General features: G+C 33.4%; 1 protein-coding gene across 1 annotated transcript; it reads left to right on the forward strand.

Moving 5' to 3' along the window:
- Positions 1-9,593: 9,593 nt before the first annotated feature.
- LOC107962130 (probable leucine-rich repeat receptor-like protein kinase IMK3) lies at positions 9,594-12,773 on the forward strand. Its single transcript, XM_016898375.2, has 2 exons — positions 9,594-11,841; positions 11,947-12,773. Exons 1-2 carry the CDS (start codon positions 9,933-9,935, stop codon positions 12,576-12,578), a joined length of 2,541 nt encoding a protein of 846 aa, XP_016753864.1. The 5' UTR covers positions 9,594-9,932; the 3' UTR covers positions 12,579-12,773.
- The last annotated feature ends 261 nt before the right edge of the window (positions 12,774-13,034 follow it).

A 13,034-nucleotide genomic window follows, 5' to 3' on the forward strand; every position in this document is an offset into this window, starting at 1 on the left:
TTTCATCCATTTAATTCTTTAATACAAAAGATATGAAATGCCCATCATGGAACATTTACCTAAACCATTATCATGGAACATTTACCTAACCCATTATCATGGAATATTTACCTAATCCATTATCATGGAACATTTACCTAACCCATTATCAATTTGTACCATGAATTATGGATATCAAGTGCTCATATTGTCTACAACAACATGATGGCTGGCCACTTCACGTAAAATGGGAGGTTTGTCATGCAAATCCTCCTATTTTGCACTCCTATTTATTTGGCCACTTCAATTTAGCCTATAGCATTTTCAAACATTTTCATATAGGTTCTATTTCATAATTTCACCCCCTTTTTCTTATGGAACAAAAATTAACTAAAATTGCCGGGTTCTATCTTAAGCTTAGGCCTTCTAGAGGCCTACTAACATAATTAAACCTATGCCAACATTCACAGAATTCCCGAAAATTGGGGCGTTACATTACCAGATAATTTGATTTTAGATTAACTATTCCAAAAATAATAATATTTTAATAGTTTAATATTAAATTTAATTGAATATTTATCTTAATAGTATTTTATTAATTTAATATTAAAGTGATTATCTTAATATCAAATTTTAAATTTAATTTAATGTTTATCTTGTAGATAAATATTCTATTATTTTAATAAGATTTAATATTAAATTTAATCTAATATTTATTTTTATACTAATTTAATATTCAAATTATTAAGTTTAATCATAGCTGAGCTCCTTAAACTCTTCTTAAATAAAGAGAGTCTTAGGTCACTATTTTACACATACTTAAATTCAAAATAAAGTTGTAAGGAGAAAATTCTCTGAAGAGATTATTTCAGAAAATTTCCAGAGATATTTTTTTGATTTACAACTTGACCAAAAAGTTTAGAGAAATTTTGAAATTACTCCACCGGTAATTTTTGTGAAAATTTTCTGATTTGAAGCGAGCCCATACTCAATAGACATGAACTGAAGGATAGCGAGGAAGAAGACCACTCGATCGAAGCGCTCATCATAGATAAATTGAAAAGGTACAATTTTGATTAAGTGTTTATTACTTTAGATATCATAACCAAGATCTTGTTTTGGAAAAAAAATTTAAAACTATGTTTTCTCTAATTTTATTTTTCGCTACATTTTTGAAACTCGTTTTTTCAATAGTAATTATGAAGTGAATTACCTCGGAGTCTTCCTTGCCTTTCTATTGACCAATCTGTAGCTAAACTCATTGTGCTACTCCCACAGTTGGGACCTATTTGGAATTTACAGTCTTGATTTTCTTGGTCAATTTTCTAACCAAGAGACTAAGTTTATCCATGGCTTTCTCTGATATGAACAAGTTTGATTCCCCCGTATCAACAAGAGCACTCCTCTTACGACTTACGATGTCAATGTTCACAAACATCAACCTTTTTTACCTGTGATCCCTCTTCACTCTTCCAGAATTGAGTATCATTGACCCAAGCTTTAAATTCTCACTCTCTGGATCCCCTTCAACTTCTTTACTGATCACAGATATCTTGGATCGTTTTGGACAGTCACACATCTTATACGGGCCACAACATAAGAAACACTCCACTGGCTTCTTTCCATTCTTCCTAACCTTATTAACTTTGGCAAAACTGAACGAACCAAGACTCATCGATGTTTTGTCCAGCTCATCATCCCTTTTGATGTGAAAAAACACAGATTGTTTCGGATAATGTCTTACCATATGTAGAGTTTCATAAAGGAAGCATTTCACCGACTTGTTCAATTTTTTGTTGGGTTTCTGCTTTCCATTATGTGGTTTCACATTACCACCATTGTCATCGCTATTCTTAATTTGTCATTCTTTATCTTCCTCACTATTGCCTTTATCTTTGGGCTTGAAAGACTTGAACTTGTCTTTTCTTAGAACAAGCTCGATTAAGGATTCTGCCACGATCATGGTTGTCGACAATTCTTGGACCCTTTGACGCTCCAAGTCTTGTTTAACCTATCCATGAAGAAGAAAAATGTCACATTTTCACTCAGATTCATGATTTGGAGCATCAATTCACTGAATTCCTTCATATACTCCCTAATTGTGTATTGTTGCAAGAATCAAAGTAACTTAGTTCGAGCCTCATTGTTGGCATATTATAGGTAATATTACTCATTGAACTCTTTCTACAACTCCTCCTAAGTCTCAATTTCGATTTCACCTCGTTTCTCATCTGTGGACCTACAACGCCACCACAAAATAGCAACATCAGTAAAATACATGGAAACAATATTTACCTTATCATTATCATCCTTCATGCCCATGGCACGGAAGTATATGTCAATTTCCTACAAATTGTCTACTTCCCTCGCGGACCTTGCCTCTTTAAACTTCTCCGATTTGGGGACATCAATCTTATGGCTTAGTGTCACACCTAACACCCATTTACCCACAATCACTCTGCAAACAACAAGCTCTACCTTGAGCTCCTCAATTTTTGTGTTCAAAGTCATCATTATGGCTTCATTTTCTTCCTTCATAGCTATCATCCCTGCTTCGAGAGCATAATTCTTTTTCGTTAGCTTACCCAAAATAGTATTGAAGAGTGCTTGCAACGCATCCATATTGGAATTAAGGGTCTCCGTCATATATTCCTTGAACTGCTCTTTCATCGGGTCTAACTCATCAATGCGTCCCTCTACTACCTCGAGTGTTTCCTTCACTTCACCCATGAATTTATCAATATAAATTACACCACTTTCAAAATCCAACAACATATCTCTCGATCTGCTATTTTTTTTGTTCTTTCTAGCACGAATTTCTATTGCGACATTTTGCTTGTTTACTCTTTTCGTCATATCAACCAACACATTCGGACACTAGCTCTGATACCAACTGTCATGGGGTTAAAACTTTAGTCTGGAAAATTGCACAGCCTTGGTGATCCTTTTTGCTTCAAATTTGCCTAAGTCAGCCTAACTCTTGAAAAGTGAGAATTCACAAGAAAAATTCTCTAAGGCACCAAAGCAAAGAGAAAGTAAGCTTGAAAGAGAAATAAGCTACTAACAAATAGAAAAGCCATATAAAAATAGTACACACCAAGTGTTTTAGTAAATGCTCTTAAATATATTCAAAACTATGAATGAAATGATTACAAATGAGGAGGAATGTCTCTATTTATAGTTGATCTCCATTAAGTTCAATGATATAGATTGAATTATATCAACGAATGTGATCAATGTCTATCTAAAATATGAGAGTCCTAATGGATTTAAACTCTATACATTTTTATCCCTTAAGATTTACAATAATTACCCTGGTAATTCTAATTTTACTAGAGTGTTCCATTGGGCCACCAAGGCTTCAAGTAGATGAGCTTCTCCACGTGTTCCACGAATTGAGCTAGTTTGAGTGATTTAAATTAGCCTTATTTAATCAGTTAACCTCCATGGAATGCTTTGTGTGAATTCATAACAAGTTTTGATCTGCGACTTGTGACACTAAAACATGACTAGAAGCAAAAAAAACTAAAAAAAATTAAAACCACTACCACTTTCAAAGAAAACAAAGCAAACAATAATCAACACAAATTTTAAAGAAAACAAAGTGGACTAAAATTAAGAATAACATTACTTTTAGTGAAAAAGAAGTTCACTGAAGCTAAAAGTACCATTACTTTCAGTAAAAAACAAAGTGGACTGTTATTTATACTAGAAATTCTTTCATATTGGTATACGTACAGAAACTACATATTTAAAGCACGAATATTAGTTTTAAAATACTAAATAATAAATAATAAAACGTATGGTTTGAAACTAATTAATAAAATCATATGAAATATTTATGATATTAAAATGAAAAAAGAGAAAGATTAGATTGCGAGTAAAATGAAGTTTAAACATGTAAATATATCATATTAAGAATATTAAATGCATTAAATTGTTTATCATTGTGTGGTCATCAATCCCTGTAATATTAACACAAAAAGCTATTATAAAAACAATCCCTGTAAGCTCCCTAACTTGGCCTAGATGTTAGACTCAAATTTGAAAGACTACATCAGCTACCGAGATGGCCTAATAGGGTTATCGTAATTTCTGAAAATAGTTGATTTAAAACATTTGTTTAGTTTAATAGAAATCTTAGTTTAGTTGTCAATTTATTATTGCTTAACTTTTTAGTTATCTTTTAGCTGCGGAAAAGATAATATTTAATTGAGTTTTTAATAAAAACTGGGGTTCAATTAATAGTAAGAATTTAATGTCCTAATTAAAATCAAAATTAAATGTCATGCAACAATTAAAACATTCGGAGTCTTAAATCTCATACCACTGATCAAATAAAACATCACAATCTTTGAATAATAAAATAAACAAAAGATTAAGCCTAAAATAATTGAAGATAAAATGGATTGTGCCGAGATCTTCTAGATGTCGTACTCGCGCCTTAACCTGATAGGTTATCTATAAGGAGGGAGTGAGCTTTGACACTCAGTGTGAGTCTATTGTAACAAAATCAATGCGACACTCATTAGGACATATTTATTAACATTGCATAGAATAATCAAATATAGCAATTCAGTTCATAATATCGATATTTCAAATGTAGCTATCTCTGATATATCAGAAATCACAATAACTGTTTTCAAGATAATCAAATCATTAGAATTGTACAATAATCATATTTCATACATGTTTAGACATGTGTATATTGATTCACGCATATGTATCATAACATAATTTTTAGATTTGTATGCACATGTTTTTAATGATGTCATACAGTTTTGGGTTTTAAATAGAATAATTCCTACCCCACCGTTACACACCACAATAGGAGTTCCCAGACCTTATGCCACATTGTGGATAAACCATTACTGGTTCGCAGATAACAACTGTTACATTGGCTTTGGACACACAACGAGTCCTCGTGATTAAAATTCGCATTTGGCTATGAGTTTACAACAAAAGTCTTGCAGATAAAACTTGTTTTTTGCTGTAGATTCTATAGCTTAAACCTGTCGTTGGAATCGGTCTTTAGTTGTGGATTCACAACAGTACCCATAGATGAAATTTTCTATTTGACTGTGAATATACAACAATTTACAGATAAGAACTGTCGAAAGACTATGCTCTAAACTTGCCATCTCTCTTGCAAATATACTGCTCGATCTTCTTTCATTCATAACAACTCAACCCATGCAATGCATTAAGGCATATTAAATAATCTAACTCATGGCCAATCAGTACCAATTCAAGCTATTCATGTATTTAGTATGAATAATAATATAGGCTTGTTATTCATACGATCGCAAGTATATATATACAAAGGTAATATATAATATTCATTATTCATACAAATATTCATAAATATAAATAAATACCACATTAAATCGATCAATCATGGATTCTAGCATGTCTTATATCATCAGGGACCTATTTGCATAATTTAATTCACTAAAAATAATTTGGAACCTATTCAGGGATTAATCTGACCAAAACATAAAATTTGGGTCAAAACTATAATTTATAAGTTACAGGGGACACATGGAGGTATGATTAGATCGTTTGGGAAGCCTTGGATTGTGTGGAAGGGGTACACAACTATGTGGCTAGGTCGTGTGAAAATTGCAAAATCAACTTACAAGACACGACCGTGTGGCAAGCCATGTGGGGGGTCCTAAACCATGTGAAAGTCGAACATCCTAGATTTTTAGGGCTGGCATTGTCGTGTATGGGGCTCTGTGGTCCACACGGGTGGCCCACACGCTCGTGTGGTCTAGGCTAGGTTCGGTTTTACCTCGATTTTCTCATAAAAGAATACACACCTGACTTCAGGGTTTCATACAATGATCCTCACATCCAAGTCTGGCTCAAGACACCTACAATGGGTCTTTCTATCGAAAAATACGCAAGAATTAATATCGACGTTCAAGATTTATCAAAATTATCAAGATTTTTTGGAAAACTTGTAAAAGATTTGAAATTGGTTTGAAATATTGTTAAGAACGGTATTATTGAAGAATTCTAGGGTTCCACAAATTAGAAAAAAGAATGCTTACCAATCTCGGCACGTTAGAAATGAGATTGATGATGTTACTATAAATCGATACGAGGAACAGATTGAACGAGACTCAATTTCAAACTCAGGATCAAATTAAAATTTCCAACAACAGAAGATGAAGATTTTTATGAAAAGAAAATAAGGGAATAACAAAAAAAGATGTATTTAAATAAGAGAAAAGAGAAATTTTAATTAGGGTTGAAAAGAAGTAAAAATCCACATGTAATTAGGAAAATGGATTAAATAGTTAGGGTTTCAGAAATTTAAGGGCTTGATTGGTAAAATACTCATTTTTGTCGACATTAAAAAAAAAGAGAAATTGATACGAGGAACAAATTGAACGGGACGTGGTTTCAAACTCGGGATCAAATTAAAATTTTCAGCAAAAGAAGATGAAGATTTTTTTATGAAAAGGAAATGAGGGAATAACAGAAAAAGATGTATTTAAAGAAGAGAAAAGAGAAATTCTAATTTGGGTTGAAAAGAAGTAAAAATCCACATGTAATTAGGAAAATGGATTAAATATTAGGGTTTAAGAAATTTAAGGGGTTGAATGGTAAAATTACCCTTTTGGTTGAGATTGAAAAAAATAAGAGAAATCAATAGGAGAAACGGAGTGAACGGGACTCGGTTTCAAACTCGGGATCAAATTTAAATTTTCCAGCAAAAGAAGATGAAGATTTTTATGAAAAGAAATGAGTGAATAATAGAAAAAGATATTTTAAAGAAGAGAAAAGAGAAATTCTAATTAAGGTTAAAAAGAAGTAAAAATGCACATGTAATTAGGAAAATGGATTAAATAGTTAGGGTTTAAAAAAAATTTAAGGAGCTAAATGGTAAAATACTCATTTTTGCCGACATTGAAAAATAAAAAATGGGGGAGTAGTTTTAGTGTGAATCAAACATAGACACAATGAGGAAATTAGAAGCCTTACCACTTAAAGTGTTGCCCATAATAGGTTATTTTCTACCACATTTAATATATGTACTAATTTATGTTTGTTCCATAGTTGCTGAAAAATAAAAGAGGAAAAATGAAAAGAGTAGGTCTTGAACCTTGGCTTTCTAGAGAGTTTATCCTAAACTAAGGCTTTTTTCTTAAATGTTTTATTAATTCTAACCTTATGATTTTTAGTGTGTTACAATCTCATTAAGAATGTTTCATTTACAAAACTATTTGAAACACTTAGAGAGAATCGAAAAAGAAAAGTTTTGAAAGAATATGTGATTAACATGGTATGCAAATGTGATTTTTTTTTCATTTTTTCTTTCTTTAGGCATATAGTTGATTTTAAACCTTTTCTTAAATCAAATGATTTTTTTGGTGAATTAGAAGAGGAGGGTAAAATCCTAATAATAACGTAACTAGCGCGACTCAAACCCAGATTACACCTGGGGCAATGAACACCCTGACTATCAGGTCAACATATGAGATTCAAATCAAATAATTTTGTTTTGTTTCAATCGGGGCTTTGCATTAGTTATTTTCTTCTTTTCTAATTCATTAAATTGTGTGGTTATATGTGACTTTTTTTTTTAAATAAATTTTCATATCATCTAAAAACACAAAATCCATGATGTTTTTTAAAAGTTAAAATAGAGATTGTCAATGTCAAAACCTTCCTTATTTAAGTTTTTTTTATTAGTATAGAGATTAGTGGGTATTGAAATTAATAAAAATATTTGTTTATAAAAATGAGCAAGGTAATAGGTGGAATACATAGAGATTAGTGATAATACTACGTTTCCGACAATTCAAATCCCATTATTGTTCTACTGCCTTTAACGGCTTAAACTGAATATGCATGACTCTACTTTAAGTAATCCGGAGAAAGTTGGAACGGGAATGATTATTCAGGACAATAATGGGGATTGGATTGCTGGAGCATATAAGCATATCCCATGTTCTGTGGCATTAAGACATAGTCTTATGCTTGTAAGGGATAATAACGTCTCTCATATTATTGGCAGTTACAAGCTTAATTCGTTTTCATAAGTTGACTAGCCCATTACTCCATACTCTGATATATGATTGCAGGACATTCCTTGATGGCTTTCATCTGTATCAATTGAAACACAAGTTTAAGGAGGGTAATTGATATGCAGACATGCTCGTTAGTTCTTTATTTTGCTCTAATTAGGGAGACAGGCAGAGACTTTAATATCCTTAAAATGGAAAAAATTTTATTTAAGCTATTTAAAATTTTAAAAATTTTAAATTAATAAAAAATAAAATTATACTTTGACTCCCTTAAAAATAATAAAAAATTAATTTAATCTTTTAAAAATTATAAATATATAGACTATTAAAATAATAAAATTACAATTTAATTTTGACCAAAAAAAATTTCTGACTTCATACCTCCCCCCTTACGTGTTGAGGTGCCTAGGATTTTTTTGTTTAGTAATGCTTTATGGTTCTTCTTGGTCAAAAACAAAATAAAAAAGAAAAAGAAAAGAAAGTATAATCATCATTAATAATAAATTTATTTTATACTAATATTTTATTTACTTTATAATTGATTTAATTTAATTAAATAAAAATTTACATTAATTAATATGAACCGAACAAACAAGTTAAAACTTAGAGAGACATTGTTACCATCCATGGAATAAATAACACACTTTTTGAACTTTTAGAAAATTTATATATTTAAAAGTATTTAAAATTATTTGTATTTTTTAATTATTTAAATTTTTTTAATTGTTTATATAATTTTTTTTTTAAATTTAGTTTACCAAAAAAAAAAACACATAGAATGTACTTTCCACGATATCGTTTTATAACTAAAAGGTCCCCCTATTTACAAGGTTTTTTTTTCTGAAAAGGAAAAAAGAAAAACCCTAAAAAAGAACTTATCTTGAATGTTGAGGAGGAGGAGAATAAGTTAATGACAAGTCTAAAAGTAGTGTTGGACGGTTCATGTCTGTAACTCTGAATCTACTTTCTCTACTTTTTAACTTGAAAACCCAAAAAAATGGTGATGGGTGTCATTTTCCTCACATAAGTCGACTTCAAATCCAACGGTTCTTACATTAAATACAGAACACCTCATATAAACATAATTGATCAAATCTTAATCAATTTCACAGTTTTCATCAAATATCTTAATCTCGTATCAAACAAAAGTCACTTCCTCAAAATCCTCACCTCCCTCCAAATTTTAACACACAAATCAATTCATCCAATATATTTTCAAATTTAAAAGATAATGTTATTATTATTGTATTAACTCAATTTTTTTTAAAGATAACTGTAGATGCAACATCATAACCATGGTAAAGTTAGAATTTTCTTTTCTGTAAAAATAAAATTTAAATATGATTAACAAAAAATATAATTAATATTAATTAATGCATCCATGTTTGTTGGTATTGAAGAAGATCAAAATAGAATTATAATCCAATGTCAGGTGTCCGTTGTGTAGGACCGGTTTCAAAAAAAAAAAAAAAAAGAAGAAAGATAGCCGTTAGAAGGAGCGGTAAGAGCAATAAAACAACCCACGTACTTCAACTGTGTTCAAAACGTATAGAAAAAAACATTGAGAAATGGGAAACCAAAACATAAGAAAAGAAACTAGCCGTTAGGCTTAAAGACCCTCTGCTCCCTTATTACATTCATCAGACATTTTGTCTCCTATTTTTATTTTTGTGCCAATACCTAAAGATTCTTCTTTCACAGATCTTCACGTGGTGTTTTCACAGTAAAAAAAAAAAACCCCACCTCTTGGAAACTCTTTTTCGTTCCTTTCTTCTACTACAAAACCCCTAACTTCACCTATTTCCCCTGTTTCATTCCTCCTCCATGCCTACCACCTTTGCTTAATAATTCCCTCTCTTTCTTTCTTCTTCTTCCTCTTCTTCTTCAACTTCTTTCTTTGCCACTCATTACTTAATGGCAATGCAAAAACAAGATTGTTGCTCACATTATACAAAGGAGAAATGGAAGGGTATTACTCTTTTTACCCACACTTTCTTTCTTGTTTGCTTCTTCATTCAACCGGTCTCAAGTGATAAGGGGGGTTGGGATGGTGTTGTTGTCACGGCAGCGGATTTCCATGCACTTCAAGCGTTTAAGCAAGAGCTAATTGATCCCAAAGGGTTCTTGAAAAGCTGGAACGATAGTGGCTATGGTGCTTGTTCTGGTGGTTGGGCTGGTATCAAGTGTGCTCGAGGTCAAGTCATTGTTATTCAACTTCCATGGAAAGGATTAGGTGGGAGAATGACTGAGAAAATTGGTCAACTTCAAGCTCTTCGTAAGCTTAGCCTCCATGATAATCTCATTGAAGGCTCTATCCCTCGTGCATTAGGCATTATTCCTGATCTTAGAGGTGTTCAACTATTCAATAATAGGCTTTCAGGCTCGGTCCCTGCTACATTAGGTTCATGCCCTTTGCTTCAAACTCTTGACCTTAGTAATAATTCACTCACTGGGGTAATCCCTGAGAGTCTTGTGAACTCTACTAAGCTTTATAGGCTCAACCTTAGCTTCAATTCCTTTTCAGGATCAATCCCTGTTAGTTTCACTCGTTCTTCTTCTCTTATTTTTCTTGCCCTTCAACACAACAACCTTTCTGGTTCAATCCCAGATTCTTGGGGTTCAAATGCAACCCAAAAGAAAGGCTTTTGTCCACTTCGATACTTAACCCTTGACCATAACTTCCTCTCTGGAACCATTCCTGCCTCTTTGGGAATGTTGAGTGAGCTACAAGAAGTTTCTCTTAGCCACAATCAGATTACTGGACCCTTACCAAATGACTTAGCAAGGCTTTCTAGGCTTAGGAATCTAGACCTTTCTAACAATGCAATCAATGGAAGCTTGCCTATTAGTCTCTCAAATCTTTCCTCTCTTGTTGTTTTAAATCTGCAAGGCAATGGTCTTGAAGACCAAATCCCAGAATCTATTTCCGGTTTGCATAACCTTTCTGTTCTTGTTTTGAAGAGAAACAAATTGAGTGGTCCAATTCCAGCATCTGTTGGGAACATTTCCAGTTTGACTCAACTTGATTTGTCAAAGAACAAGCTCAGTGGACAAATCCCATTTTCTCTTGCAAATCTTAAAGGTCTTAACACCTTAAATGTTTCATATAACAACCTCTCTGGTCCTGTTCCAGCTCCACTTTCCCAAAAGTTCAACTCAAGCTCTTTTGTGGGGAATATTGAGTTATGTGGATATAGTGAGTCATCTCCATGCCCTTCACCAGCACCTTCCCAAAACCTACCTTCATCACCCTCTGAGGAACCAAGACATAAACATGGAAAACTGAGTACCAAAGATATAATCCTAATTGCTGCAGGAGCCCTTCTTATAGTTCTCCTTGTTGTTTGCTTGATTTTGCTTTGCTTCTTGATCAGAAGAAGGGCTACATCAAAAGCCAAAGAGGGTCAAACAACAACCAGAGCTGCTGCTGCTTCAGCAGCTGCAAGAGGTGAGAAGGGAACTCCACCTTCAGCTGGTGAAGTTGAAGCAGGTGGAGAAGCTGGGGGAAAACTAGTTCATTTTGATGGGCCCATGGTTTTCACTGCTGATGATCTTCTATGTGCCACTGCTGAGATTATGGGGAAAAGCACCTATGGGACTGTTTATAAGGCCACATTAGAGGATGGGAACCAGGTAGCAGTGAAGAGATTGAGAGAAAAGATCACCAAAGGTCAAAAAGAATTTGAAAGTGAGGTCAATGTGCTAGGCAAAATCCGGCACCCCAATCTTCTGGCTTTGAGAGCTTATTACTTAGGACCTAAAGGAGAGAAGCTTCTTGTTTTCGATTACATGCCTAAAGGGAGTCTTGCAACATTCCTTCATGGTAAGTAAAATTCGAACTAATAAACAATTTTTTGATTAATTAAGTATATATTGCAGTTTTCATCCAGCTAATGATGTGTTCTATTCTGGATTCTCGCGGTGGCAGCTCGAGGGCCTGAGACACCCATTGATTGGCCAACAAGGATGAGAATAGCAAAGGGTGTTACAAGAGGTCTGATGTATCTTCACACTCAAGAAAACATCATCCATGGGAACCTTACATCAAGCAATGTCTTACTTGATGAGGACACAAGTGCTAAAATATCAGATTTTGGCCTTTCTCGTCTAATGACAGCTGCTGCAAATGCAAATGTAATTGCGACCGCAGGAGCGTTAGGTTACCGAGCACCAGAGCTTTCGAAACTCAAGAAAGCCAACACAAAAACTGATGCCTATAGCCTTGGTGTTATCATATTAGAACTTCTAACAGGGAAATCCCCCGGAGAGGCAATGAATGGAGTGGATTTGCCACAATGGGTTGCCTCAATAGTTAAAGAAGAGTGGACAAATGAAGTGTTTGATCTCGAGTTAATGAGGGATGCATCTTCCATTGGTGATGAGTTGCTCAACACTTTGAAACTGGGTTTACATTGCGTGGACCCATCGCCATCGGCAAGACCCGAAGTTCATCAGGTTCTCCAGCAGCTAGAAGAGATTAGACCAGAGAATGAGACACCTGCTAGCTCTGCACCTTCTGGTGATGATGGAGCTGGAGGAGTTCCTTCAACAAGCGAGTGAAAAAAGGGGGGTGTTCATGTATTAGGCATAGGTACTAGAGAGCATTGATTCTTTTATTCTTACAAGAGATATCCTTAGATATTAATTTTGTGTGCTGTCTGTAAATATGTTTTTAATAGTTCCAGGTTGTTTGCCCCTTTGAATTGTTATGATGTAGTTCAGTTCCACTCCCTGGAAAGACTAGGCGATTTTGAAGTTGTCTGCATTTGATTCAGTTGAGAAATGATTGTTTTTCAATTCAAATCTTTGGCCACTTTGCATATGCAACAATGTCCTCTAGCAATTGATACTAACAGCCGAGCAAAAAGAAAAAGAAAGCAGTAACAACTTTGAATATCAACTTCAGATATCTTTTCAGGGAAAAACAGAAGAAAAAGAAAAAGTTCCGTGACATATTTCCATACATTTTCAATAGTGGCCAACCTGTACTTGTTTCCATTTCTTACCAAACCTAAT

Source organism: Gossypium hirsutum, chromosome A06, assembly GCF_007990345.1.
Source record: "Gossypium hirsutum isolate 1008001.06 chromosome A06, Gossypium_hirsutum_v2.1, whole genome shotgun sequence".
Taxonomy (NCBI): domain Eukaryota; kingdom Viridiplantae; phylum Streptophyta; class Magnoliopsida; order Malvales; family Malvaceae; genus Gossypium; species Gossypium hirsutum.

What these genes read in the sequence shown, in the direction of transcription:
- LOC107962130 (XM_016898375.2), top strand. Translation starts at nt 9,933, where the DNA reads ATGGCAATGCAAAAACAAGATTGTTGCTCACATTATACAAAGGAGAAA. An exon ending in TCTTGCAACATTCCTTCATG is followed by an intron (nt 11,842 to 11,946) that starts GTAAGTAAAATT and finishes TCGCGGTGGCAG; the next exon opens with CTCGAGGGCCTGAGACACCC.